Raw genomic sequence first — 24,687 nt, 5'->3', positions numbered from 1 at the left:
TAAACTGAAATGTGTGAAATCGTGTCAATAAAACTTTTCGAAAGACGAAAGAGGAAAATCTGTTCTTATCAGTTTAATATCTGATACGTCCCCTATAAGGGGACAACATATTAAAGGGATTTTTAGCACCGGGAGCTGAAAAAGGGGCTCGCTCCGTTCACTCCACGCATCGACCCGGTATTGCAGTGCCACCGGGAACGGTGCACCCTCCTCCTGCCTTGTGGAAAAGCAAAACGCCAGTGCAGATTGAGGGCTCCGTGGCTCAACCGCAAGCCCGGAGACCGGAAAAAGACCAGGGTTCAAAGTGGACGGCACCGCGGCCTGAACAGCGTCCTTAACGCCGCCTTGGCTCGCAGGCGTCCCTGCGGACTCGCGCTCTGAAACTACTGCATTTGAGCCTTGACGGCTGGGGAGGGGGAGGGAGCCTGGCTCGGAACGGAACGGAACGGAAAGAGGAGCAAGACAAAGCCTGACAAAAATGCAGCCAGGTTTGCACTTTGGACAGTCAGACAGAGAGGGAATATTGCCCCATTTTGAGCGGTCCTATATGCCCCTTTGAGTGTGCCGGCTGTTTTCCTTCCGGGTTTTCAGCCCGTCCTCAGCGAGAGTCTGGAGGCGCCTGAGTCTCCCTGGTGCTCGGTAGCCTGCGCCCTACAGCCGGGACTCATCCTATCCGCGAAGCCACTGCCTGTATAGAGCCTGTGAGAGTGTCGGGGGTGTTGGGGGCCAGGGGCAGGGGCAGGGGCAGGGGCGTGGCCCGGGAGTTTGGCGCACGCTAAGCCAAGCCGGGCTTACCGTGAGGCCGGGGACTGGGACGACAGACATCTTGGCTGGCGCGGAGGAGAGGGGCTGTACTTACTCGGGTTTCTCTTCAAAGCGCACAAGTCTTTCGCCTTTTACTAAAGACTTCCGTGGAGAGGAACACCAATGAGTTGAACCCATTTTTGGCAGGCTTTGCCCTTTGGCTGAGCCTTGCGCACTTGTGAAAAGCAAAGCAAAGCAAAGCAAAGCAAAGCAAAGCAGCTGTCCTTCAAGTGGGCTCAGAGCCCAGCCATGGAGCCCTTGGGCGGAGGTGCAAAGCAGCGGCCCCCTCTGGTGCGCAGTTGAAACGGCTTCACCGCGGCCGGTGAGGACTGTTCCGGGAGGTGGGGTGGGGCAGCAAGGGGCCGGGGGGTCATCGCTTCTCGGCCTTTTGGCTAAGATCAAGTGTAGTATCTGTTCTTATCAGTTTAATATCTGATACGTCCCCTATAAGGGGACAACATATTAAAGGGATTTTTAGCACCGGGAGCTGAAAAAGGGGCTCGCTCCGTTCACTCCACGCATCGACCCGGTATTGCAGTGCCGCCGGGAATGGTGCACCCTCCTCCTGCCTTGTGGAAAAGCAAAACGCCAGTGCAGATTGAGGGCTCCGTGGCTCAACCGCAAGCCCGGAGACCGGAAAAAGACCGGGGTTCAAAGTGGACGGCACCGCGGCCTGAACAGCGTCCTTAACGCCGCCTTGGCTCGCAGGCGTCCCTGCGGGCTCGCGCTCTGAAACTACTGCATTTGAGCCTTGACGGCTGGGGAGGGGGAGGGAGCGTGGCTCGGAACGGAACGGAATGGAAAGAGGAGCAAGACAAAGCCTGACAAAAATGCAGCCAGGTTTGCACTTTGGACAGTCAGACAGAGAGGGAATATTGCCCCATTTTGAGCGGTCCTATATGCCCCTTTGAGTGTGCCGGCTGTTTTCCTTCCGGGTTTTCAGCCCGTCCTCAGCGAGAGTCTGGAGGCGCCTGAGTCTCCCTGGTGCTCGGTAGCCTGCGCCCTACAGCCGGGACTCATCCTATCCGCGAAGCCACTGCCTGTATAGAGCCTGTGAGAGTGTCGGGGGTGTTGGGGGCCAGGGGCAGGGGCAGGGGCAGGGGCGTGGCCCGGGAGTTTGGCGCACGCTAAGCCAAGCCGGGCTTACCGTGAGGCCGGGGACTGGGACGACAGACATCTTGGCTGGCGCGGAGGAGAGGGGCTGTACTTACTCGGGTTTCTCTTCAAAGCGCACAAGTCTTTCGCCTTTTACTAAAGACTTCCGTGGAGAGGAACACCAATGAGTTGAACCCATTTTTGGCAGGCTTTGCCCTTTGGCTGAGCCTTGCACACTTGTGAAAAGCAAAGCAAAGCAAAGCAAAGCAAAGCAAAGCAAAGCAGCTGTTCTTCAAGTGGGCTCAGAGCCCAGCCATGGAGCCCTTGGGCAGAGGTGCTAAGCAGCGGCCCCCTCTGGGGCGCAGTTGAAACGGCTTCACCGCGGCCGGTGAGGACTGTTCCGGGAGGTGGGGTGGGGCAGCAAGGGGCCGGGGGGTCATCGCTTCTCGGCCTTTTGGCTAAGATCAAGTGTAGTATCTGTTCTTATCAGTTTAATATCTGATACGTCCCCTATAAGGGGACAACATATTAAAGGGATTTTTAGCACCGGGAGCTGAAAAAGGGGCTCGGTCCGTTCACTCCACGCATCGACCCGGTATTGCAGTGCCGCCGGGAACGGTGCACCCTCCTCCTGCCTTGTGGAAAAGCAAAACGCCAGTGCAGATTGAGGGCTCCGTGGCTCAACCGCAAGCCCGGAGACCGGAAAAAGACCGGGGTTCAAAGTGGACGGCACCGCGGCCTGAACAGCGTCCTTAACGCCGCCTTGGCTCGCTGGCGTCCCTGCGGACTCGCGCTCTGAAATTACTGCATTTGAACCTTGACGGCTGGGGAGGGGGAGGGAGCGTGGCTCGGAACGGAACGGAAAGAGGAGCAAGACAAAGCCTGACAAAAATGCAGCCAGGTTTGCACTTTGGACAGTCAGACAGAGAGGGAATATTGCCCCATTTTGAGCGGTCCTATATGCCCCTTTGAGTGTGCCGGCTGTTTTCCTTCCGGGTTTTCAGCCCGTCCTCAGCGAGAGTCTGGAGGCGCCTGAGTCTCCCTGGTGCTCGGTAGCCTGCGCCCTACAGCCGGGACTCATCCTATCCGCGAAGCCACTGCCTGTATAGAGCCTGTGAGAGTGTCGGGGGTGTTGGGGGCCAGGGGCAGGGGCAGGGGCGTGGCCCGGGAGTTTGGCGCACGCTAAGCCAAGCCGGGCTTACCGTGAGGCCGGGGACTGGGACGACAGACATCTTGGCTGGCGCGGAGGAGAGGGGCTGTACTTACTCGGGTTTCTCTTCAAAGCGCACAAGTCTTTCGCCTTTTAGTAAAGACTTCCGTGGAGAGGAACACCAATGAGTTGAACCCATTTTTGACAGGCTTTGCCCTTTGGCTGAGCCTTGCACACTTGTGAAAAGCAAAGCAAAGCAAAGCAAAGCAAAGCAAAGCAAAGCAGCTGTTCTTCAAGTGGGCTCAGAGCCCAGCCATGGAGCCCTTGGGCGGAGGTGCTAAGCAGCGGCCCCCTCTGGGGCGCAGTTGAAACGGCTTCACCGCGGCCGGTGAGGACTGTTCCGGGAGGTGGGGTGGGGCAGCAAGGGGCCGGGGGGTCATCGCTTCTCGGCCTTTTGGCTAAGATCAAGTGTAGTATCTGTTCTTATCAGTTTAATATCTGATACGTCCCCTATAAGGGGACAACATATTAAAGGGATTTTTAGCACCGGGAGCTGAAAAAGGGGCTCGCTCCGTTCACTCCACGCATCGACCCGGTATTGCAGTGCCGCCGGGAACGGTGCACCCTCCTCCTGCCTTGTGGAAAAGCAAAACGCCAGTGCAGATTGAGGGCTCCGTGGCTCAACCGCAAGCCCGGAGACCGGAAAAAGACCGGGGTTCAAAGTGGACGGCACCGCGGCCTGAACAGCGTCCTTAACGCCGCCTTGGCTCGCTGGCGTCCCTGCGGACTCGCGCTCTGAAATTACTGCATTTGAGCCTTGACGGCTGGGGAGGGGGAGGGAGCGTGGCTCGGAACGGAACGGAAAGAGGAGCAAGACAAAGCCTGACAAAAATGCAGCCAGATTTGCACTTTGGACAGTCAGACAGAGAGGGAATATTGCCCCATTTTGAGCGGTCCTATATGCCCCTTTGAGTGTGCCGGCTGTTTTCCTTCCGGGTTTTCAGCCCGTCCTCAGCGAGAGTCTGGAGGCGCCTGAGTCTCCCTGGTGCTCGGTAGCCTGCGCCCTACAGCCGGGACTCATCCTATCCGCGAAGCCACTGCCTGTATAGAGCCTGTGAGAGTGTCGGGGGTGTTGGGGGCCAGGGGCAGGGGCAGGGGCAGGGGCGTGGCCCGGGAGTTTGGCGCACGCTAAGCCAAGCCGGGCTTACCGTGAGGCCGGGGACTGGGACGACAGACATCTTGGCTGGCGCGGAGGAGAGGGGCTGTACTTACTCGGGTTTCTCTTCAAAGCGCACAAGTCTTTCGCCTTTTAGTAAAGACTTCCGTGGAGAGGAACACCAATGAGTTGAACCCATTTTTGGCAGGCTTTGCCCTTTGGCTGAGCCTTGCACACTTGTGAAAAGCAAAGCAAAGCAAAGCAAAGCAAAGCAAAGCAGCTGTTCTTCAAGTGGGCTCAGAGCCCAGCCATGGAGCCCTTGGGCGGAGGTGCTAAGCAGCGGCCCCCTCTGGGGCGCAGTTGAAACGGCTTCACCGCGGCCGGTGAGGACTGTTCCGGGAGGTGGGGTGGGGCAGCAAGGGGCCGGGGGGTCATCGCTTCTCGGCCTTTTGGCTAAGATCAAGTGTAGTATCTGTTCTTATCAGTTTAATATCTGATACGTCCCCTATAAGGGGACAACATATTAAAGGGATTTTTAGCACCGGGAGCTGAAAAAGGGGCTCGCTCCGTTCACTCCACGCATCGACCCGGTATTGCAGTGCCGCCGGGAACGGTGCACCCTCCTCCTGCCTTGTGGAAAAGCAAAACGCCAGTGCAGATTGAGGGCTCCGTGGCTCAACCGCAAGCCCGGAGACCGGAAAAAGACCGGGGTTCAAAGTGGACGGCACCGCGGCCTGAACAGCGTCCTTAACGCCGCCTTGGCTCGCAGGCGTCCCTGCGGGCTCGCGCTCTGAAACTACTGCATTTGAGCCTTGACGGCTGGGGAGGGGGAGGGAGCGTGGCTCGGAACGGAACGGAACGGAAAGAGGAGCAAGACAAAGCCTGACAAAAATGCAGCCAGGTTTGCACTTTGGACAGTCAGACAGAGAGGGAATATTGCCCCATTTTGAGCGGTCCTATATGCCCCTTTGAGTGTGCCGGCTGTTTTCCTTCCGGGTTTTCAGCCCGTCCTCAGCGAGAGTCTGGAGGCGCCTGAGTCTCCCTGGTGCTCGGTAGCCTGCGCCCTACAGCCGGGACTCATCCTATCCGCGAAGCCACTGCCTGTATAGAGCCTGTGAGAGTGTCGGGGGTGTTGGGGGCCAGGGGCAGGGGCAGGGGCAGGGGCAGGGGCGTGGCCCGGGAGTTTGGCGCACGCTAAGCCAAGCCGGGCTTACCGTGAGGCCGGGGACTGGGACGACAGACATCTTGGCTGGCGCGGAGGAGAGGGGCTGTACTTACTCGGGTTTCTCTTCAAAGCGCACAAGTCTTTCGCCTTTTACTAAAGACTTCCGTGGAGAGGAACACCAATGAGTTGAACCCATTTTTGGCAGGCTTTGCCCTTTGGCTGAGCCTTGCACACTTGTGAAAAGCAAAGCAAAGCAAAGCAAAGCAAAGCAAAGCAAAGCAGCTGTTCTTCAAGTGGGCTCAGAGCCCAGCCATGGAGCCCTTGGGCGGAGGTGCTAAGCAGCGGCCCCCTCTGGGGCGCAGTTGAAACGGCTTCACCGCGGCCGGTGAGGACTGTTCCGGGAGGTGGGGTGGGGCAGCAAGGGGCCGGGGGGTCATCGCTTCTCGGCCTTTTGGCTAAGATCAAGTGTAGTATCTGTTCTTATCAGTTTAATATCTGATACGTCCCCTATAAGGGGACAACATATTAAAGGGATTTTTAGCACCGGGAGCTGAAAAAGGGGCTCGCTCCGTTCACTCCACGCATCGACCCGGTATTGCAGTGCCGCCGGGAACGGTGCACCCTCCTCCTGCCTTGTGGAAAAGCAAAACGCCAGTGCAGATTGAGGGCTCCGTGGCTCAACCGCAAGCCCGGAGACCGGAAAAAGACCGGGGTTCAAAGTGGACGGCACCGCGGCCTGAACAGCGTCCTTAACGCCGCCTTGGCTCGCTGGCGTCCCTGCGGACTCGCGCTCTGAAACTACTGCATTTGAGCCTTGACGGCTGGGGAGGGGGAGGGAGCGTGGCTCGGAACGGAACGGAAAGAGGAGCAAGACAAAGCCTGACAAAAATGCAGCCAGGTTTGCACTTTGGACAGTCAGACAGAGAGGGAATATTGCCCCATTTTGAGCGGTCCTATATGCCCCTTTGAGTGTGCCGGCTGTTTTCCTTCCGGGTTTTCAGCCCGTCCTCAGCGAGAGTCTGGAGGCGCCTGACTCTCCCTGGTGCTCGGTAGCCTGCGCCCTACAGCCGGGACTCATCCTATCCGCGAAGCCACTGCCTGTATAGAGCCTGTGAGAGTGTCGGGGGTGTTGGGGGCCAGGGGCAGGGGCAGGGGCAGGGGCGTGGCCCGGGAGTTGGGCGCACGCTAAGCCAAGCCGGGCTTACCGTGAGGCCGGGGACTGGGACGACAGACATCTTGGCTGGCGCGGAGGAGAGGGGCTGTACTTACTCGGGTTTCTCTTCAAAGCGCACAAGTCTTTCGCCTTTTACTAAAGACTTCCGTGGAGAGGAACACCAATGAGTTGAACCCATTTTTGGCAGGCTTTGCCCTTTGGCTGAGCCTTGCATACTTGTGAAAAGCAAAGCAAAGCAAAGCAAAGCAAAGCAAAGCAAAGCAGCTGTCCTTCAAGTGGGCTCAGAGCCCAGCCATGGAGCCCTTGGGCGGAGGTGCTAAGCAGCGGCCCCCTCTGGTGCGCAGTTGAAACGGCTTCACCGCGGCCGGTGAGGACTGTTCCGGGAGGTGGGGTGGGGCAGCAAGGGGCTGGGGGGTCATCGCTTCTCGGCCTTTTGGCTAAGATCAAGTGTAGTATCTGTTCTTATCAGTTTAATATCTGATACGTCCCCTATAAGGGGACAACATATTAAAGGGATTTTTAGCACCGGGAGCTGAAAAAGGGGCTCGCTCCGTTCACTCCACGCATCGACCCGGTATTGCAGTGCCGCCGAGAACGGTGCACTCTCCTCCTGCCTTGTGGAAAAGCAAAACGCCAGTGAGGATTGAGGGCTCCGTGGCTCAACCGCAAGCCCGGAGACCGGAAAAAGACCGGGGTTCAAAGTGTACGGCACCGCGGCCTGAACAGCGTCCTTAACGCCGCCTTGGCTCGCAGGCGTCCCTGCGGACTCGCGCTCTGAAACTACTGCATTTGAGCCTTGACGGCTGGGGAGGGGGAGGGAGCGTGGCTCGGAACGGAACGGAACGGAAAGAGGAGCAAGACAAAGCCTGACAAAAATGCAGCCAGGTTTGCACTTTGGACAGTCAGACAGAGAGGGAATATTGCCCCATTTTGAGCAGTCCTATATGCCCCTTTGAGTGTGCCGGCTGTTTTCCTTCCGGGTTTTCAGCCCGTCCTCAGCGAGAGTCTGGAGGCGCCTGAGTCTCCCTGGTGCTCGGTAGCCTGCGCCCTACAGCCGGGACTCATCCTATCCGCGAAGCCACTGCCTGTATCGAGACTGTGAGAGTGTCGGGGGTGTTGGGGGCCAGGGGCAGGGGCAGGGGCGTGGCCCGGGAGTTTGGCGCACGCTAAGCCAAGCCGGGCTTACCGTGAGGCCGGGGACTGGGACGACAGACATCTTGGCTGGCGCGGAGGAGAGGGGCTGTACTTACTCGGGTTTCTCTTCAAAGCGCACAAGTCTTTCGCCTTTTACTAAAGACTTTCGTGGAGAGGAACACCAATGAGTTGAACCCATTTTTGGCAGGCTTTGCCCTTTGGCTGAGCCTTGCGCACTTGTGAAAAGCAAAGCAAAGCAAAGCAAAGCAAAGCAAAGCAAAGCAGCTGTCCTTCAAGTGGGCTCAGAGCCCAGCCATGGAGCCCTTGGGCGGAGGTGCTAAGCAGCGGCCCCCTCTGGTGCGCAGTTGAAACGGCTTCACCGCGGCCGGTGAGGACTGTTCCGGGAGGTGGGGTGGGGCAGCAAGGTGCTGGGGGGTCATCGCTTCTCGGCCTTTTGGCTAAGATCAAGTGTAGTATCTGTTCTTATCAGTTTAATATCTGATACGTCCCCTATAAGGGGACAACATATTAAAGGGATTTTTAGCACCGGGAGCTGAGAAAAGGGGCTCACTCCGTTCACTCCACGCATCGACCCGGTATTGCAGTGCCGCCGGGAACGGTGCACCCTCCTCCTGCCTTGTGGAAAAGCAAAACGCCAGTGCAGATTGAGGGCTCCGTGGCTCAACCGCAAGCCCGGAGACCGGAAAAAGACCGGGGTTCAAAGTGGACGGCACCGCGGCTTGAACAGCGTCCTCAACGCCGCCTTGGCTCGCAGGCGTCCCTGCGGACTCGCGCTCTGAAACTACTGCATTTGAGCCTTGACGGCTGGGGAGGGGGAGGGAGCGTGGCTCGGAACGGAACGGAACGGAAAGAGGAGCAAGACAAAGCCTTACAAAAATGCAGCCAGGTTTGCACTTTGGACAGTCAGACAGAGAGGGAATATTGCCCCATTTTGAGCGGTCCTATATGCCCCTTTGAGTGTGCCGGCTGTTTTCCTTCCGGGTTTTCAGCCCGTCCTCAGCGAGAGTCTGGAGGCGCCTGAGTCTCCCTGGTGCTCGGTAGCCTGCGCCCTACAGCCGGGACTCATCCTATCCGCGAAGCCACTGCCTGTATAGAGCCTGTGAGAGTGTCGGGGGTGTTGGGGGTGTTGGGGGCCAGGGGCAGGGGCAGGGGCGTGGCCCGGGAGTTTGGCGCACGCTAAGCCAAGCCGGGCTTACCGTGAGGCCGGGGACTGGGACGACAGACATCTTGGCTGGCGCGGAGGAGAGGGGCTGTACTTACTCGGGTTTCTCTTCAAAGCGCACAAGTCTTTCGCCTTTTACTAAAGACTTCCATGGAGAGGAACACCAATGAGTTGAACCCATTTTTGGCAGGCTTTGCCCTTTGGCTGAGCCTTGCGCACTTGTGAAAAGCAAAGCAAAGCAAAGCAAAGCAAAGCAAAGCAAAGCAGCTGTCCTTCAAGTGGGCTCAGAGCCCAGCCATGGAGCCCTTGGGCGGAGGTGCTAAGCAGCGGCCCCCTCTGGTGCGCAGTTGAAACGGCTTCACCGCGGCCGGTGAGGACTGTTCCGGGAGGTGGGGTGGGGCAGCAAGGGGCCGGGGGGTCATCGCTTCTCGGCCTTTTGGCTAAGATCAAGTGTAGTATCTGTTCTTATCAGTTTAATATCTGATACGTCCCCTATAAGGGGACAACATATTAAAGGGATTTTTAGCACCGGGAGCTGAAAAAGGGGCTCGCTCCGTTCACTCCACGCATCGACCCGGTATTGCAGTGCCGCCGGGAACGGTGCACCCTCCTCCTGCCTTGTGGAAAAGCAAAACGCCAGTGCAGATTGAGGGCTCCGTGGCTCAACCGCAAGCCCGGAGACCGGAAAAAGACCAGGGTTCAAAGTGGACGGCACCGCGGCCTGAACAGCGTCCTTAACGCCGCCTTGGCTCGCTGGCGTCCCTGCGGACTCGCGCTCTGAAATTACTGCATTTGAGCCTTGACGGCTGGGGAGGGGGAGGGAGCGTGGCTCGGAACGGAACGGAAAGAGGAGCAAGACAAAGCCTGACAAAAATGCAGCCAGGTTTGCACTTTGGACAGTCAGACAGAGAGGGAATATTGCCCCATTTTGAGCGGTCCTATATGCCCCTTTGAGTGTGCCGGCTGTTTTCCTTCCGGGTTTTCAGCCCGTCCTCAGCGAGAGTCTGGAGGCGCCTGACTCTCCCTGGTGCTCGGTAGCCTGCGCCCTACAGCCGGGACTCATCCTATCCGCGAAGCCACTGCCTGTATAGAGCCTGTGAGAGTGTCGGGGGTGTTGGGGGCCAGGGGCAGGGGCAGGGGCAGGGGCGTGGCCCGGGAGTTTGGCGCACGCTAAGCCAAGCCGGGCTTACCGTGAGGCCGGGGACTGGGACGACAGACATCTTGGCTGGCGCGGAGGAGAGGGGCTGTACTTACTCGGGTTTCTCTTCAAAGCGCACAAGTCTTTCGCCTTTTACTAAAGACTTCCGTGGAGAGGAACACCAATGAGTTGAACCCATTTTTGGCAGGCTTTGCCCTTTGGCTGAGCCTTGCATACTTGTGAAAAGCAAAGCAAAGCAAAGCAAAGCAAAGCAAAGCAAAGCAAAGCAAAGCAGCTGTCCTTCAAGTGGGCTCAGAGCCCAGCCATGGAGCCCTTGGGCGGAGGTGCTAAGCAGCGGCCCCCTCTGGTGCGCAGTTGAAACGGCTTCACCGCGGCCGGTGAGGACTGTTCCGGGAGGTGGGGTGGGGCAGCAAGGGGCTGGGGGGTCATCGCTTCTCGGCCTTTTGGCTAAGATCAAGTGTAGTATCTGTTCTTATCAGTTTAATATCTGATACGTCCCCTATAAGGGGACAACATATTAAAGGGATTTTTAGCACCGGGAGCTGAAAAAGGGGCTCGCTCCGTTCACTCCACGCATCGACCCGGTATTGCAGTGCCGCCGAGAACGGTGCACTCTCCTCCTGCCTTGTGGAAAAGCAAAACGCCAGTGAGGATTGAGGGCTCCGTGGCTCAACCGCAAGCCCGGAGACCGGAAAAAGACCGGGGTTCAAAGTGTACGGCACCGCGGCCTGAACAGCGTCCTTAACGCCGCCTTGGCTCGCAGGCGTCCCTGCGGACTCGCGCTCTGAAACTACTGCATTTGAGCCTTGACGGCTGGGGAGGGGGAGGGAGCGTGGCTCGGAACGGAACGGAACGGAAAGAGGAGCAAGACAAAGCCTGACAAAAATGCAGCCAGGTTTGCACTTTGGACAGTCAAACAGAGAGGGAATATTGCCCCATTTTGAGCAGTCCTATATGCCCCTTTGAGTGTGCCGGCTGTTTTCCTTCCGGGTTTTCAGCCCGTCCTCAGCGAGAGTCTGGAGGCGCCTGAGTCTCCCTGGTGCTCGGTAGCCTGCGCCCTACAGCCGGGACTCATCCTATCCGCGAAGCCACTGCCTGTATAGAGCCTGTGAGAGTGTCGGGGGTGTTGGGGGCCAGGGGCAGGGGCAGGGGCGTGGCCCGGGAGTTTGGCGCACGCTAAGCCAAGCCGGGCTTACCGTGAGGCCGGGGACTGGGACGACAGACATCTTGGCTGGCGCGGAGGAGAGGGGCTGTACTTACTCGGGTTTCTCTTCAAAGCGCACAAGTCTTTCGCCTTTTACTAAAGACTTCCGTGGAGAGGAACACCAATGAGTTGAACCCATTTTTGGCAGGCTTTGCCCTTTGGCTGAGCCTTGCGCACTTGTGAAAAGCAAAGCAAAGCAAAGCAAAGCAAAGCAAAGCAAAGCAAAGCAGCTGTCCTTCAAGTGGGCTCAGAGCCCAGCCATGGAGCCCTTGGGCGGAGGTGCTAAGCAGCGGCCCCCTCTTGTGCGCAGTTGAAACGGCTTCACCGCGGCCGGTGAGGACTGTTCCGGGAGGTGGGGTGGGGCAGCAAGGGGCTGGGGGGTCATCGCTTCTCGGCCTTTTGGCTAAGATCAAGTGTAGTATCTGTTCTTATCAGTTTAATATCTGATACGTCCCCTATAAGGGGACAACATATTAAAGGGATTTTTAGCACCGGGAGCTGAAAAAGGGGCTCGCTCCGTTCACTCCACGCATCGACCCGGTATTGCAGTGCCGCCGGGAACGGTGCACCTTCCTCCTGCCTTGTGGAAAAGCAAAACGCCAGTGCAGATTGAGGGCTCCGTGGCTCAACCGCAAGCCCGGAGACCGAAAAAGACCGGGGTTCAAAGTGGACGGCACCGCGGCCTGAACAGTGTCCTTAACGCCGCCTTGGCTCGCTGGCGTCCCTGCGGACTCGCGCTCTGAAACTACTGCATTTGAGCCTTGACGGCTGGGGAGGGGGAGGGAGCGCGGCTCGGAACGGAACGGAAAGAGGAGCAAGACAAAGCCTGACAAAAATGCAGCCAGGTTTGCACTTTGGACAGTCAGACAGAGAGGGAATATTGCCCCATTTTGAGCGGTCCTATATGCCCCTTTGAGTGTGCCGGCTGTTTTCCTTCCGGGTTTTCAGCCCATCCTCAGCGAGAGTCTGGAGGCGCCTGAGTCTCCCTGGTGCTCGGTAGCCTGCGCCCTACAGCCGGGACTCATCCTATCCGCGAAGCCACTGCCTGTATAGAGCCTGTGAGAGTGTCGGGGGTGTTGGGGGCCAGGGGCAGGGGCAGGGGCGTGGCCCGGGAGTTTGGCGCACGCTAAGCCAAGCCGGGCTTACCGTGAGGCCGGGGACTGGGACGACAGACATCTTGGCTGGCGCGGAGGAGAGGGGCTGTACTTACTCGGGTTTCTCTTCAAAGCGCACAAGTCTTTCGCCTTTTACTAAAGACTTCCGTGGAGAGGAACACCAATGAGTTGAACCCATTTTTGGCAGGCTTTGCCCTTTGGCTGAGCCTTGCGCACTTGTGAAAAGCAAAGCAAAGCAAAGCAAAGCAGCTGTCCTTCAAGTGGGCTCAGAGCCCAGCCATGGAGCCCTTGGGCGGAGGTGCTAAGCAGCGGCCCCCTCTGGTGCGCAGTTGAAACGGCTTCACCGCGGCCGGTGAGGACTGTTCCGGGAGGTGGGGTGGGGCAGCAAGGGGCTGGGGGGTCATCGCTTCTCGGCCTTTGGCAAAGACTGCGATCACTCCCGGCGTTGCAGGAAAGTCCCCTATCCGTGGGAACTTTCCCTTGCATATTTGGGAGATATTTTTGCATTTTGCCTATTTTGCACATTTGCTAATTTGCACAGTGTTTGTTAAGGTAAGTGAACTTTTAGGTTGTTTGCTGTCTTGACTTCTTTTATTGTTATTTATTGGTTTTAGAAGGTTTTATTGGCTTCACGTTTATTTATTGATTTCAATTGCCTTATTTAAACGTGGTGCCTCCAGCCATGTCGGCTGCCCGTGCCGGCATGCGGAGGCACCACAGCGTGCGCTTCCTTTTTAAGGAAGTAGATGGAAAGCTCCTGGAGATGTCCCGACTGGACTTCTCCAGGAAGCTTATCCAACAAATCCTTGGCTTCAAACCAGAACATTTAAACTGTATAGTGACTCTGCCCTTTGGAAAAGGATTTGATGTAAGTTTTGTGTCGGCTGCAATCTTATTAGAATTTTGGAACAGGTTTGAAAAAGCTAAGGCCCAGTTCTCAGCTTTCACTGTGGAGAAACTTACTGACAACTCACAGAAAGTGGTGATTGTCAGAATGTTCAATGAAACAGTAAATGCTGAGGACATTTGCATGTGGCTGGGAAGATTCTGCACTGTTAAAGGCCAGGCTACCAAGGTGAGGGATGAAGACGGCATTTGGAATTGCGCCTGGAGGGTCCCTGTCCAGCAATGGCAGGACCCCCAGGGCTTCCAGGGCCTGAAACATCTCCCATCCATGATAGTCCTTGGAGAAAACAGGGGCTACATTCACTACCAGGGAATGCCGAAGCTCTGCCGCAAGTGTGGTGAGCATGGGCACCTGGCAGAAGCTTGCCAGAAAACTGTGTGTGGTAAATGTAGGGAAGTGGGGCATTCCTTTGAGGAATGTCCCAATAGTAGAAAATGCAACCTCTGTGGAGAGGCAAACCACCTCTTCAGAGATTGCCCGAAATCATTTGCCAACAAAGTAAAAGCACAAAGAAGGCAGGAACCCCCAGAAGAAAATGGAGGGAAAACAGAAGAAAATGGCCGAAAAGACAAAGTACTAATTGAAGGGGAGGGGCTGGAAAATTCAAATTTCCCGCCAAAACCTGACATTGGAGGAGAGGAGCCCAGTGAGGCGGGAAAAGGGGAGGGGCCTGGCCTCACCCTAGCAGAGGGGGAAGAGCAGGATAGTGAAGAGAGCCAAGCAGCCGGTGAATCTGGACCCGACTCTGCGAGTGAAAACACCACTCCCAGTCTCCAGATCGTGGAGGAAGGGTCCAGTGAAACCTCCCTCCCGGATGCACAGCCCCTCCTGAAAAGAACTGCGTCAGAACTGTCCAGCCCTGAGGTGGTGAAAGCTGTAGGGAAAAGGGGGCGGACTGATGTGGGCACTGCCACCTCACCTGTGGAGATGCCTAGCGGCTGCTCCTCTACTGACCCGTGTTCTTTTCTAAACATTGTACTTCAATCAACTCCACTTGAAAAACGGGCAAACGAAGCATTCAGGAGGTCAGAAACTCTAGATTCACCCCCTAATTGTTATGAGACGTGAAATGAGTTTCTGGTACAAAACAAGAGAATGAAATTGAAATAACCCTGGTCTTGTTGTCTTTAAAAAAACTTAAATCGCCAACATGAAATACCTGTTGTTTTTAATTCACATACTCATGACTCTTAACATTTCCACAATCAACGTGAGAAGTGTGAAGTCAAGAGTTAGAGCACAGAGCATATTTTCCTTCCTACAGTCTGTTGACTCAGACGTGTTCTTGTTGCAGGAATGCAACCTGCCCTTTCTAAAAAGTTATAGAAAATGGGAAGGAATGTGGCCACCCGGGACCTCCCTTTTCAGTGGTTCAAATGGAAATAAATCAGACGGAGTGGCCATACTTATAAAAAACCCCTTAATCTCGGTGAAGGGCAGCACTGTGGTGAGGGATGGGCGGGCTCTTTTAGCACGTCTTGCTTTTATGGATAATGATTTTAACCTTCTTAACGTCTATGGTTTTAACGACAAAAACGACAGGTATGATCTTTTAGAAGAACTGCAGTCCCACATGTTAGGTAGGGTCCCATTAGTGGTAGGAGGAGATTTTAATTGTGTTTTAAGTAGGAAAGATAGGAGAAATGCAGGGGAGGATTTTAAAATAGACAAAACATCGGTTTTACTTCAGGGAATGGTTAGGGATTTTAAGCTAGTCGACTGTTTTAAGACCATGCATCCCAGAGAGGAGGGCTTCACCTGGTTCAGTGGTGACAGCGCCAGAGCCTCTCGCATCGACTACTGTTTTACACGAAACTGCCCGCCCACCGATGCTAGATTAACCCCTGTTTTCTTCTCCGATCACGTCATGCTATCCTGCACCCTATCACTCTCTTCGGGTGTGACTGTAGGAAGTGGTCTGTGGAAACTCAACTGCTCTCTTTTAGAAGATAGGGAGATAGTTAGGGAATACCGAGAGCAGTACAAGGAGTGGCAGACCCTTCAAGACTTGTACGAAACACGAGCACACTGGTGGGAAATGGTGAAGGAGAGGACCCGGACTTTCTTTAGGCAGTCAGGTAAGAAAAAGAAAGATAGGGCAGACAGACACATGTTGGGACTGCAGAAAAGAATGCAACGCTATTTTACATTAACAAGCCAGGGTTTTGATTTTAACAATGAAATTTTAGAAATCAAAAGACAACTGAAAGAATTTGCAGAAATTAAGAGTCGAGGGGTCATTTTAAGGAGTAGAGAAAGAGAAATAGAAGAAGGGGAAAAATGTACACGGTACTTTTTTAAGAAAATAATGAGTAAGGGAGGAATTTTGACAAAATTGAAAAATAAAGACGGAAATTTAACGACAAGCTCAGAGGAACTCAAAGAAACCGTGGAAGAATTCTATAAAACATTGTACGATGAGAAAATAACACACGAAAACGTTACTGAACAGGTTTTAGAATTCGTTGAAAACAAAGTTAAAGATAGTGTGCTTTTAAGACAGGATTTTACCCTTTTAGAGTTAGATAACTGTTTAAAACATTTTAAGAAGGGGAAGTCCCCTGGTCAAGATGGACTTCCCCTGGAGTTTTATCTGACTTTTAAGGATCTTATCGCACACGATATTTTAACTGTTTTTAACGAATTTGAAAGACTCGACCTGTTGCCAGACTCATTTAGAGTAGGGATAGTAACTTTAATACATAAAAAGGACGATAAGACTGACCTTAAAAACTGGAGACCTGTGACTCTTTTAAACGTAGACTGCAAACTTTTTACTAAGCTTTTAGCGAGTCGTTTATCCTTGGTTTTAGGGGAGGTGATCCACCCGGATCAAGGCTGCGCCGTTCCGGGGAGGAAGATCACCGACAGCCTCGTACTGATCAGAGACACCATCTGTTACGCGAGAGACAGAAACATTCGGCTGATAGTCCTAAATTTAGATTTTGAGAAAGCCTTTGATCGGGTCTCGCACCAGTACCTTTTCAAGGTACTGCAAAAAATGGGGTTTCCTGATAGGTTTATAGCGTGGGTGGGTTTGCTATACCGGGGCATCACGAGCAGAATACTTGTTAATGGGCAACTTACCAAAGCAGTGAATGTATGCTGTGGTGTCCGTCAGGGGTGTCCGTTATCTGCCCTCCTCTACGTCGCCTGCGTGGAACCGCTGGCGCAGATCTTGAGAAGGGACAAATGGATCAACGGGGTGGCAATACCGGGAGGTGGGGGTTCTTTTATTAAGTGCCTTTTATACATGGACGATTTTAACCTTGTTTGTACCGACCTTTCATCCGTCAACAGGATGCTGGACTTGACCGACTGGTTTGGGCGGGCCTCTGCATCAAAACTGAACAAAGACAAAACGCAAGCCCAATTTTATGGCCCATGGACAGCGACCGACATGACAGGACTTCCCCTGACTGTGACCCAGACTGACCAGAAGATACTGGGGATAAAATTCGACAGGGAGGGGGGTGGAAGTACAAATTGGCCGGACGTGGTAGGGAAAGTTAGGAAACGACTAGGATTCTGGGGACTTAGAGGACTGACAATGGAAGGCAAAATTTTAATCATAAAAGCAGTGATTTTACCTGTGCTTTTACTTGTCAGCTCTGTTTTTACTCCTCCTCGGAGTGTGCTTTTAGACCTGGAACGAGCCATCTTTTATTTTTTATGGGGATCCAAGTGGGAAAGGCTAAAACGAAACGTCATGAAGCGGCCGAAGGGGAAAGGAGGGAAAGGAGTGCCAGACCTGTACCTGTTTTTAGGATCCTTTTACACCACCCTGCAACTTAAAGCCGCTACAGCCCCATCCAGAAACCCAAAGACAGCTGCAATGACACGGTTCTGGATGGGGACATACCTGAGAAGACTGAAGTTGTTACCCACTGATCTTAAAGTTCCTGTGTCTTTTAACCTGCCACCAGCATATGCTTTTATTTGCACATTTTTAAAGCATTTTAACCTGGAGCAGGAGGAGTTGCAGATTTTAACCAACCACCGTCTGCTTTTATCTGTTGTGCAGGAGCAGGAGCCAGTGAGCCCAGTGCGCGGCCTCGCACTCGGCGAGCCCTCCACGGTTTGGCGTAACGTGAACCACTCCGCTCTCCCAAACCGACTCCGGGACCTGGCATGGATGGTGGCTCACGAGATCCTCCCGGTCAGGTCCGTAATGCACTCCAGAGGCATGGCGAGGAACGCAACCTGCCCCCGACCTGGTTGTGGCGCGCCAGAGTCGGTGAGGCACCTGCTCTGGGAGTGCAGCGCCGCTGAGGACCTGTGGGCAACGGCCGGCTCCTTGCAATTCCCGTGCTTACCAGCAAGGGAGGTCCTTACAGCACAGCTAGTGCTGTATGGGGTGAGCCAGGAAGACGTTCCACCATCTGTCTTCGCCAAGCAGTGGCTCACCCTCGCCGCCATCGTAGACGCCATCTGGACCTCCAGAAACTTGCTGGTGAGGAAGCACAAGCAGATCCCCCAGTGGCTGTGCTCCGTATGGCAGCAGCGACGGTCCGAGCGGCCGGAGCTGCAGGCGGCGGGCCTAGGACACAGCCACAAAGAAGAATCGCCTCTGTGCCCATTCGGACGAAGGAGCCGGAGCCACATCACCGAAAAGGTCCCGGCGGCGGCGGCCTGACTCTCCGGGAGCGGCAGGACAGGGAAGGAGCAGAGGGCGAGGACCTCCTCTGAGCACCACAGCAGGATCCCGAGAGAACAAAGGCTTGGGAGAGCGGAGTGAGTTTGATTTGATAAGGACTCACCCTGCTCTTGCACAATGAACATGAACTTTTCTTTAAACCTCTGCACTCCGTTTTAGATGAACCTTTTAAAGACACATGGACTGACACACAAAACATATCAATGGACTTTAAAAAACACACACAAACACAAGCACTCTTTTAAACATGTCTTAACTGTAAACCATTTTACCAAGCAAACGCAATTTTTAAGAAATGGTTTTACATGATGAATGTAGGAATGTTTTACACTGGGTTTTAGACATGTTTTTTACCCAATTTTATTGTGCTTGAAAAGATTCATGAAAATAAATGAGTTTTTACTCACTTTAAACATGAATGAATGAATGGAAAACAAATGAACTGTGTTTAAACATGTCATCCTTGATGGAAAAAGGAAAAATGTAAACTGAAATGTGTGAAATTGTGTCAATAAAACTTTTCGAAAGAAAAATCTGTTCTTATCAGTTTAATATCTGATACGTCCCCTATAAGGGGACAACATATTAAAGGGATTTTTAGCACCGGGAGCTGAAAAAGGGGCTCGCTCCGTTCACTCCACGCATCGACCCGGTATTGCAGTGCCGCCGGGAACGGTGCACTCTCCTCCTGCCTTATGGAAAAGCAAAACGCCAGTGCAGATTGAGGGCTCCGTGGCTCAACCGCAAGCCCGGAGACCGGAAAAAGACCGGGGTTCAAAGTGGACGGCACCGCGGCCTGAACAGCGTCCTTAACGCCGCCTTGGCTCGCTGGCGTCCCTGCGAACTCGCGCTCTGAAATTACTGCATTTGAGCCTTGACGGCTGGGGAGGGGGAGGGAGCGTGGCTCGGAACGGAACGGAAAGAGGAGCAAGACAAAGCCTGACAAAAATGCAGCCAGGTTTGCACTTTGGACAGTCAGACAGAGAGGGAATATTGCCCCATTTTGAGCGGTCCTATATGCCCCTTTGAGTGTGCCGGCTGTTTTCCTTCCGGGTTTTCAGCCCGTCCTCAGCGAGAGTCTGGAGGCGCCTGAGTCTCCCTGGTGCTCGGTAGCCTGCGCCCTACAGCCGGGACTCATCCTATCCGCGAAGCCACTGCCTGTATAGAGCCTGTGAGAGTGTCGGGGGTGTTGGGGGCCAGGGGCAGGGGCAGGGGCAGGGGCAGGGGCGTGGCCCGGGAGTTTGGCGCACGCTAAGCCAAGCCGGGCTTACCGTGAGGCCGGGGACTGGGACGACAGACATCTTGGCTGGCGCGGAGGAGAGGGGCTGTACTTACTCGGGTTTCTCTTCAAAGCGCACAAGTCTTTCGCCTTTTACTAAAGACTTCCGTGGAGAGGAACACCAATGAGTTGAACCCATTTTTGGCGGGCTTTGCCCTTTGGCTGAGCCTTGCGCACTTGTGAAAAGCAAAGCAAAGCAAAGCAAAGCAAAGCAAAGCAGCTGTCCTTCAAGTGGGCTCAGAGCCCAGCCATGGAGCCCTTGGGCGGAGGTGCTAAGCAGCGGCCCCCTCTGGTGCGCAGTTGAAACGGCTTCACCGCGGCCGGTGAGGACTGTTCCGGGAGGTGGGGTGGGGCAGCAAGGGGCTGGGGGGTCATCGCTTCTCGGCCTTTTGGCTAAGATCAAGTGTAGTATCTGTTCTTATCAGTTTAATATCTGATACGTTCCCTATAAGGGGACAACATATTAAAGGGATTTTTAGCACCGGGAGCTGAAAAAGGGGCTCGCTCCGTTCACTCCACGCATCGACCCGGTATTGCAGTGCCGCCGGGAACGGTGCACCCTCCTCCTGCCTTGTGGAAAAGCAAAACGCCAGTGCAGATTGAGGGCTCCGTGGCTCAACCGCAAGCCCGGAGACCGGAAAAAGACCGGGGTTCAAAGTGGACGGCACCGCGGCCTGAACAGAGTCCTTAATGCCGCCTTGGCTCGCAGGCGTCCCTGCGGACTCGCGCTCTGAAACTACTGCATTTGAGCCTTGACGGCTGGGGAGGGGGAGGGAGCCTGGCTCGGAACGGAACGGAACGGAAAGAGGAGCAAGACAAAGCCTGACAAAAATGCAGCCAGGTTTGCACTTTGAACAGTCAGACAGAGAGGGAATATTGCCCCATTTTGAGCGGTCCTATATGCCCCTTTGAGTGTGCCGGCTGTTTTCCTTCCGGGTTTTCAGCCCGTCCTCAGCGAGAGTCTGGAGGCGCCTGAGTCTCCCTGGTGCTCGGTAGCCTGCGCCCTACAGCCGGGACTCATCCTATCCGCGAAGCCACTGCCTGTATAGAGCCTGTGAGAGTGTCGGGGGTGTTGGGGGCCAGGGGCAGGGGCAGGGGCGTGGCCCGGGAGTTTGGCGCACGCTAAGCCAAGCCGGGCTTACCGTGAGGCCGGGGACTGGGACGACAGACATCTTGGCTGGCGCGGAGGAGAGGGGCTGTACTTACTCGGGTTTCTCTTCAAAGCGCACAAGTCTTTCGCCTTTTACTAAAGACTTCCGTGGAGAGGAACACCAATGAGTTGAACCCATTTTTGGCAGGCTTTGCCCTTTGGCTGAGCCTTGCGCACTTGTGAAAAGCAAAGCAAAGCAAAGCAAAGCAAAGCAGCTGTCCTTCAAGTGGGCTCAGAGCCCAGCCATGGAGCCCTTGGGCGGAGGTGCTAAGCAGCGGCCCCCTCTGGTGCGCAGTTGAAACGGCTTCACCGCGGCCGGTGAGGACTGTTCCGGGAGGTGGGGTGGGGCAGCAAGGGGCTGGGGGGTCATCGCTTCTCGGCCTTTTGGCTAAGATCAAGTGTAGTATCTGTTCTTATCAGTTTAATATCTGATACGTTCCCTATAAGGGGACAACATATTAAAGGGATTTTTAGCACCGGGAGCTGAAAAAGGGGCTCGCTCCGTTCACTCCACGCATCGACCCGGTATTGCAGTGCCGCCGGGAACGGTGCACCCTCCTCCTGCCTTGTGGAAAAGCAAAACGCCAGTGCAGATTGAGGGCTCCGTGGCTCAACCGCAAGCCCGGAGACCGGAAAAAGACCGGGGTTCAAAGTGGACGGCACCGCGGCCTGAACAGCGTCCTTAACGCCGCCTTGGCTCGCAGGCGTCCCTGCGGACTCGCGCTCTGAAACTACTGCATTTGAGCCTTGACGGCTGGGGAGGGGGAGGGAGCGTGGCTCGGAACAGAACGGAACGGAAAGAGGAGCAAGACAAAGCCTGACAAAAATGCAGCCAGGTTTGCACTTTGGACAGTCAGACAGAGAGGGAATATTGCCCCATTTTGAGCGGTCCTATATGCCCCTTTGAGTGTGCCGGCTGTTTTCCTTCCGGGTTTTCAGCCCGTCCTCAGCGAGAGTCTGGAGGCGCCTGAGTCTCCCTGGTGCTCGGTAGCCTGCGCCCTACAGCCGGGACTCATCCTATCCGCGAAGCCACTGCCTGTATAGAGCCTGTGAGAGTGTCGGGGGTGTTGGGGGCCAGGGGCAGGGGCAGGGGCAGGGGCAGGGGCGTGGCCCGGGAGTTTGGCGCATGCTAAGCCAAGCCGGGCTTACCGTGAGGCCGGGGACTGGGACGACAGACATCTTGGCTGGCGCGGAGGAGAGGGGCTGTACTTACTCGGGTTTCTCTTCAAAGCGCACAAGTCTTTCGCCTTTTACTAAAGACTTCCGTGGAGAGGAACACCAATGAGTTGAACCCATTTTTGGCAGGCTTTGCCCTTTGGCTGAGCCTTGCACACTTGTGAAAAGCAAAGCAAAACAAAGCAAAGCAAAGCAAAGCAAAGCAAAGCAGCTGTCCTTCAAGTGGGCTCAGAGCCCAGCCATGGAGCCCTTGGGCGGAGGTGCTAAGCAGCGGCCCCCTCTGGTGCGCAGTTGAAACGGCTTCACCGCGGCCGGTGAGGACTGTTCCGGGAGGTGGGGTGGGGCAGCAAGGGGCTGGGGGGTCATCGCTTCTCGGCCTTTTGGCTAAGATCAAGTGTAGTATCTGTTCTTATCAGTTTAATATCTGATACGTCCCCTATAAGGGGACAACATATTAAAGGGATTTTTAGCACTGGGAGCTGAAAAAGGGGCTCGCTCCGTTCACTCCACGCATCGACCCGGTATTGCAGTGCCGCCGGGAACGGTGCACCCTCCTCCTGCCTTGTGGAAAAGCAAAACGCCAGTGCAGATTGAGGGCTCCGTGGCTCAACCGCAAGCCCGGAGACCGGAAAAAGACCGGGGTTCAAAGTGGACGGCACCGCGGCCTGAACAGCGTCCTTAACGCCGCCTTGGCTCGCAGGCGTCCCTGCGGACTCGCGCTCTGAAACTACTGCATTTGAGCCTTGACGGCTGGGGAGGGGGAGGGAGCGTGGCTCGGAACGGAACGGAAAGAGGAGCAAGACAAAGCCTGACAAAAATGCAGCCAGGTTTGCACTTTGGACAGTCAGACAGAGAGGGAATATTGCCCCATTTTGAGCGGTCCTATATGCCCCTTTGAGTGTGCCGGCTGTTTTCCTTCCGGGTTTTCAGCCCGTCCTCAGTGAGAGTCTGGAGGCGCCTGAGTCTCCCTGGTGCTCGGTAGCCTGCGCCCTACAGCCGGGACTCATCCTATCCGCGAAGCCACTGCCTGTATAGAGCCTGTGAGAGTGTCGGGGGTGTTGGGGGCCAGGGGCAGGGGCAGGGGCAGGGGCGTGGCCCGGGAGTTTGGCGCACGCTAAGCCAAGCCGGGCTTACCGTGAGGCCGGGGACTGGGACAACAGACATCTTGGCTGGCGCGGAGGAGAGGGGCTGTACTTACTCGGGTTTCTCTTCAAAGCGCACAAGTCTTTCGCCTTTTACTAAAGACTTCCGTGGAGAGGAACACCAATGAGTTGAACCCATTTTTGGCAGGCTTTGCCCTTTGGCTGAGCCTTGCGCACTTGTGAAAAGCAAAGCAAAGCAAAGCAAAGCAAAGCAGCTGTCCTTCAAGTGGGCTCAGAGCCCAGCCATGGAGCCCTTGGGCGGAGGTGCTAAGCAGCGGCCCCCTCTTGTGCGCAGTTGAAACGGCTTCACCGCGGCCGGTGAGGACTGTTCCGGGAGGTGGGGTGGGGCAGCAAGGGGCTGGGGGGTCATCGCTTCTCGGCCTTTTGGCTAAGATCAAGTGTAGTATCTGTTCTTATCAGTTTAATATCTGATACGTCCCCTATAAGGGGACAACATATTAAAGGGATTTTTAGCACCGGGAGCTGAAAAAGGGGCTCGCTCCGTTCACTCCACGCATCGACCCGGTATTGCAGTGCCGCCGGGAACGGTGCACCTTCCTCCTGCCTTGTGGAAAAGCAAAACGCCAGTGCAGATTGAGGGCTCCGTGGCTCAACCGCAAGCCCGGAGACCGAAAAAGACCGGGGTTCAAAGTGGACGGCACCGCGGCCTGAACAGCGTCCTTAACGCCGCCTTGGCTCGCTGGCGTCCCTGCGGACTCGCGCTCTGAAACTACTGCATTTGAGCCTTGACGGCTGGGGAGGGGGAGGGAGCGCGGCTCGGAACGGAACGGAAAGAGGAGCAAGACAAAGCCTGACAAAAATGCAGCCAGGTTTGCACTTTGGACAGTCAGACAGAGAGGGAATATTGCCCCATTTTGAGCGGTCCTATATGCCCCTTTGAGTGTGCCGGCTGTTTTCCTTCCGGGTTTTCAGCCCATCCTCAGCGAGAGTCTGGAGGCGCCTGAGTCTCCCTGGTGCTCGGTAGCCTGCGCCCTACAGCCGGGACTCATCCTATCCGCGAAGCCACTGCCTGTATAGAGCCTGTGAGAGTGTCGGGGGTGTTGGGGGCCAGGGGCAGGGGCAGGGGCGTGGCCCGGGAGTTTGGCGCACGCTAAGCCAAGCCGGGCTTACCCTGAGGCCGGGGACTGGGACGACAGAGGTCTTGGCTGGCGCGGAGGAGAGGGGCTGTACTTACTCGGGTTTCTCTTCAAAGCGCACAAGTCTTTCGCCTTTTACTAAAGACTTCCGTGGAGAGGAACACCAATGAGTTGAACCCATTTTTGGCAGGCTTTGCCCTTTGGCTGAGCCTTGCGCACTTGTGAAAAGCAAAGCAAAGCAAAGCAGCTGTCCTTCAAGTGGGCTCAGAGCCCAGCCATGGAGCCCTTGGGCGGAGGTGCTAAGCAGCGGCCCCCTCTGGTGCGCAGTTGAAACGGCTTCACCGCGGCCGGTGAGGACTGTTCCGGGAGGTGGGGTGGGGCAGCAAGGGGCTGGGGGGTCATCGCTTCTCGGCCTTTTGGCTAAGATCAAGTGTAGTATCTGTTCTTATCAGTTTAATATCTGATACGTCCCCTATAAGGGGACAACATATTAAAGGGATTTTTAGCACCGGGAGCTGAAAAAGGGGCTCGCTCCGTTCACTCCACGCATCGACCCGGTATTGCAGTGCCGCCGGGAACGGTGCACTCTCCTCCTGCCTTGTGGAAAAGCAAAACGCCAGTGCAGATTGAGGGCTCCGTGGCTCAACCGCAAGCCCAGAGACCGAAAAAGACCGGGGTTCAAGGTGGACGGCACCGCGGCCTGAACAGCGTCCTTAACGCCGCCTTGGCTCGCTGGCGTCCCTGCGGACTCGCGCTCTGAAACTACTGCATTTGAGCCTTGACGGCTGGGGAGGGGGAGGGAGCGCGGCTCGGAACGGAACGGAAAGAGGAGCAAGACAAAGCCTGACAAAAATGCAGCCAGGTTTGCACTTTGGACAGTCAGACAGAGAGGGAATATTGCCCCATTTTGAGCGGTCCTATATGCCCCTTTGAGTGTGCC

At 55.6% G+C, this 24,687-nt stretch overlaps 1 protein-coding gene, 31 non-coding genes and 2 pseudogenes across 32 annotated transcripts; all 34 read left to right on the top strand.

Moving 5' to 3' along the window:
- The first annotated feature begins 31 nt into the window (after nucleotides 1-31).
- Nucleotides 32-211, top strand: LOC146326171 (U2 spliceosomal RNA; annotated as a pseudogene).
- A 644-nt stretch (nucleotides 212-855) lies between these two features.
- On the top strand, nucleotides 856-970 carry LOC146326170 (U5 spliceosomal RNA). The gene has a single exon (XR_014771114.1). It is a non-coding gene; the product is annotated as a U5 spliceosomal RNA (small nuclear RNA).
- A 206-nt stretch (nucleotides 971-1,176) lies between these two features.
- On the top strand, nucleotides 1,177-1,367 carry LOC146326169 (U2 spliceosomal RNA). Its single transcript, XR_014770897.1, has one exon. It is a non-coding gene; the product is annotated as a U2 spliceosomal RNA (small nuclear RNA).
- A 644-nt stretch (nucleotides 1,368-2,011) lies between these two features.
- LOC146326168 (U5 spliceosomal RNA) lies at nucleotides 2,012-2,126 on the top strand. The gene has a single exon (XR_014771113.1). It is a non-coding gene; the product is annotated as a U5 spliceosomal RNA (small nuclear RNA).
- A 211-nt stretch (nucleotides 2,127-2,337) lies between these two features.
- On the top strand, nucleotides 2,338-2,528 carry LOC146326167 (U2 spliceosomal RNA). Its single transcript, XR_014770918.1, has one exon. It is a non-coding gene; the product is annotated as a U2 spliceosomal RNA (small nuclear RNA).
- A 633-nt stretch (nucleotides 2,529-3,161) lies between these two features.
- Nucleotides 3,162-3,276, top strand: LOC146326166 (U5 spliceosomal RNA). Its single transcript, XR_014771153.1, has one exon. It is a non-coding gene; the product is annotated as a U5 spliceosomal RNA (small nuclear RNA).
- Nucleotides 3,277-3,487: 211 nt separating this feature from the next.
- On the top strand, nucleotides 3,488-3,678 carry LOC146326165 (U2 spliceosomal RNA). Its single transcript, XR_014770826.1, has one exon. It is a non-coding gene; the product is annotated as a U2 spliceosomal RNA (small nuclear RNA).
- A 639-nt stretch (nucleotides 3,679-4,317) lies between these two features.
- On the top strand, nucleotides 4,318-4,432 carry LOC146326164 (U5 spliceosomal RNA). Its single transcript, XR_014771151.1, has one exon. It is a non-coding gene; the product is annotated as a U5 spliceosomal RNA (small nuclear RNA).
- Nucleotides 4,433-4,638: 206 nt separating this feature from the next.
- On the top strand, nucleotides 4,639-4,829 carry LOC146326163 (U2 spliceosomal RNA). The gene has a single exon (XR_014770824.1). It is a non-coding gene; the product is annotated as a U2 spliceosomal RNA (small nuclear RNA).
- Nucleotides 4,830-5,479: 650 nt separating this feature from the next.
- On the top strand, nucleotides 5,480-5,594 carry LOC146326162 (U5 spliceosomal RNA). Its single transcript, XR_014771112.1, has one exon. It is a non-coding gene; the product is annotated as a U5 spliceosomal RNA (small nuclear RNA).
- Nucleotides 5,595-5,805: 211 nt separating this feature from the next.
- On the top strand, nucleotides 5,806-5,996 carry LOC146326161 (U2 spliceosomal RNA). The gene has a single exon (XR_014770823.1). It is a non-coding gene; the product is annotated as a U2 spliceosomal RNA (small nuclear RNA).
- A 639-nt stretch (nucleotides 5,997-6,635) lies between these two features.
- LOC146326160 (U5 spliceosomal RNA) lies at nucleotides 6,636-6,750 on the top strand. Its single transcript, XR_014771111.1, has one exon. It is a non-coding gene; the product is annotated as a U5 spliceosomal RNA (small nuclear RNA).
- A 211-nt stretch (nucleotides 6,751-6,961) lies between these two features.
- Nucleotides 6,962-7,152, top strand: LOC146326159 (U2 spliceosomal RNA). Its single transcript, XR_014770916.1, has one exon. It is a non-coding gene; the product is annotated as a U2 spliceosomal RNA (small nuclear RNA).
- Nucleotides 7,153-7,790: 638 nt separating this feature from the next.
- On the top strand, nucleotides 7,791-7,905 carry LOC146326158 (U5 spliceosomal RNA). Its single transcript, XR_014771150.1, has one exon. It is a non-coding gene; the product is annotated as a U5 spliceosomal RNA (small nuclear RNA).
- A 211-nt stretch (nucleotides 7,906-8,116) lies between these two features.
- On the top strand, nucleotides 8,117-8,308 carry LOC146326157 (U2 spliceosomal RNA). Its single transcript, XR_014770919.1, has one exon. It is a non-coding gene; the product is annotated as a U2 spliceosomal RNA (small nuclear RNA).
- Nucleotides 8,309-8,955: 647 nt separating this feature from the next.
- LOC146326156 (U5 spliceosomal RNA) lies at nucleotides 8,956-9,070 on the top strand. Its single transcript, XR_014771149.1, has one exon. It is a non-coding gene; the product is annotated as a U5 spliceosomal RNA (small nuclear RNA).
- Nucleotides 9,071-9,281: 211 nt separating this feature from the next.
- LOC146326155 (U2 spliceosomal RNA) lies at nucleotides 9,282-9,472 on the top strand. Its single transcript, XR_014770822.1, has one exon. It is a non-coding gene; the product is annotated as a U2 spliceosomal RNA (small nuclear RNA).
- Nucleotides 9,473-10,111: 639 nt separating this feature from the next.
- Nucleotides 10,112-10,226, top strand: LOC146326154 (U5 spliceosomal RNA). The gene has a single exon (XR_014771110.1). It is a non-coding gene; the product is annotated as a U5 spliceosomal RNA (small nuclear RNA).
- A 221-nt stretch (nucleotides 10,227-10,447) lies between these two features.
- Nucleotides 10,448-10,638, top strand: LOC146326153 (U2 spliceosomal RNA). The gene has a single exon (XR_014770915.1). It is a non-coding gene; the product is annotated as a U2 spliceosomal RNA (small nuclear RNA).
- Nucleotides 10,639-11,276: 638 nt separating this feature from the next.
- Nucleotides 11,277-11,391, top strand: LOC146326152 (U5 spliceosomal RNA). Its single transcript, XR_014771109.1, has one exon. It is a non-coding gene; the product is annotated as a U5 spliceosomal RNA (small nuclear RNA).
- Nucleotides 11,392-11,607: 216 nt separating this feature from the next.
- On the top strand, nucleotides 11,608-11,798 carry LOC146326151 (U2 spliceosomal RNA). Its single transcript, XR_014770888.1, has one exon. It is a non-coding gene; the product is annotated as a U2 spliceosomal RNA (small nuclear RNA).
- Nucleotides 11,799-12,430: 632 nt separating this feature from the next.
- Nucleotides 12,431-12,545, top strand: LOC146326150 (U5 spliceosomal RNA). Its single transcript, XR_014771107.1, has one exon. It is a non-coding gene; the product is annotated as a U5 spliceosomal RNA (small nuclear RNA).
- Nucleotides 12,546-16,955: 4,410 nt separating this feature from the next.
- Nucleotides 16,956-17,882, top strand: LOC146326149 (uncharacterized). The gene has a single exon (XM_084719897.1). It carries the CDS (start codon nucleotides 16,956-16,958, stop codon nucleotides 17,880-17,882), a length of 927 nt encoding a protein of 308 aa, XP_084576023.1.
- Nucleotides 17,883-18,416: 534 nt separating this feature from the next.
- LOC146326148 (U2 spliceosomal RNA) lies at nucleotides 18,417-18,589 on the top strand (annotated as a pseudogene).
- A 645-nt stretch (nucleotides 18,590-19,234) lies between these two features.
- On the top strand, nucleotides 19,235-19,351 carry LOC146326147 (U5 spliceosomal RNA). The gene has a single exon (XR_014770930.1). It is a non-coding gene; the product is annotated as a U5 spliceosomal RNA (small nuclear RNA).
- Nucleotides 19,352-19,555: 204 nt separating this feature from the next.
- Nucleotides 19,556-19,746, top strand: LOC146326146 (U2 spliceosomal RNA). The gene has a single exon (XR_014770901.1). It is a non-coding gene; the product is annotated as a U2 spliceosomal RNA (small nuclear RNA).
- Nucleotides 19,747-20,384: 638 nt separating this feature from the next.
- On the top strand, nucleotides 20,385-20,499 carry LOC146326145 (U5 spliceosomal RNA). The gene has a single exon (XR_014771106.1). It is a non-coding gene; the product is annotated as a U5 spliceosomal RNA (small nuclear RNA).
- A 201-nt stretch (nucleotides 20,500-20,700) lies between these two features.
- Nucleotides 20,701-20,891, top strand: LOC146326144 (U2 spliceosomal RNA). Its single transcript, XR_014770900.1, has one exon. It is a non-coding gene; the product is annotated as a U2 spliceosomal RNA (small nuclear RNA).
- A 650-nt stretch (nucleotides 20,892-21,541) lies between these two features.
- Nucleotides 21,542-21,656, top strand: LOC146326143 (U5 spliceosomal RNA). The gene has a single exon (XR_014771105.1). It is a non-coding gene; the product is annotated as a U5 spliceosomal RNA (small nuclear RNA).
- Nucleotides 21,657-21,872: 216 nt separating this feature from the next.
- On the top strand, nucleotides 21,873-22,063 carry LOC146326142 (U2 spliceosomal RNA). The gene has a single exon (XR_014771080.1). It is a non-coding gene; the product is annotated as a U2 spliceosomal RNA (small nuclear RNA).
- A 639-nt stretch (nucleotides 22,064-22,702) lies between these two features.
- LOC146326141 (U5 spliceosomal RNA) lies at nucleotides 22,703-22,817 on the top strand. The gene has a single exon (XR_014771104.1). It is a non-coding gene; the product is annotated as a U5 spliceosomal RNA (small nuclear RNA).
- Nucleotides 22,818-23,018: 201 nt separating this feature from the next.
- On the top strand, nucleotides 23,019-23,209 carry LOC146326140 (U2 spliceosomal RNA). Its single transcript, XR_014770887.1, has one exon. It is a non-coding gene; the product is annotated as a U2 spliceosomal RNA (small nuclear RNA).
- Nucleotides 23,210-23,841: 632 nt separating this feature from the next.
- LOC146326139 (U5 spliceosomal RNA) lies at nucleotides 23,842-23,956 on the top strand. The gene has a single exon (XR_014771103.1). It is a non-coding gene; the product is annotated as a U5 spliceosomal RNA (small nuclear RNA).
- A 191-nt stretch (nucleotides 23,957-24,147) lies between these two features.
- LOC146326138 (U2 spliceosomal RNA) lies at nucleotides 24,148-24,338 on the top strand. Its single transcript, XR_014770891.1, has one exon. It is a non-coding gene; the product is annotated as a U2 spliceosomal RNA (small nuclear RNA).
- The last annotated feature ends 349 nt before the right edge of the window (nucleotides 24,339-24,687 follow it).

This window comes from Lutjanus erythropterus, chromosome 6 (genome assembly GCF_056507025.1).
Source record: "Lutjanus erythropterus isolate fLutEry1 chromosome 6, fLutEry1.hap2, whole genome shotgun sequence".
NCBI lineage: Eukaryota > Metazoa > Chordata > Actinopteri > Lutjaniformes > Lutjanidae > Lutjanus > Lutjanus erythropterus.
This window is presented reverse-complemented; position numbering and strand designations above follow the sequence as displayed.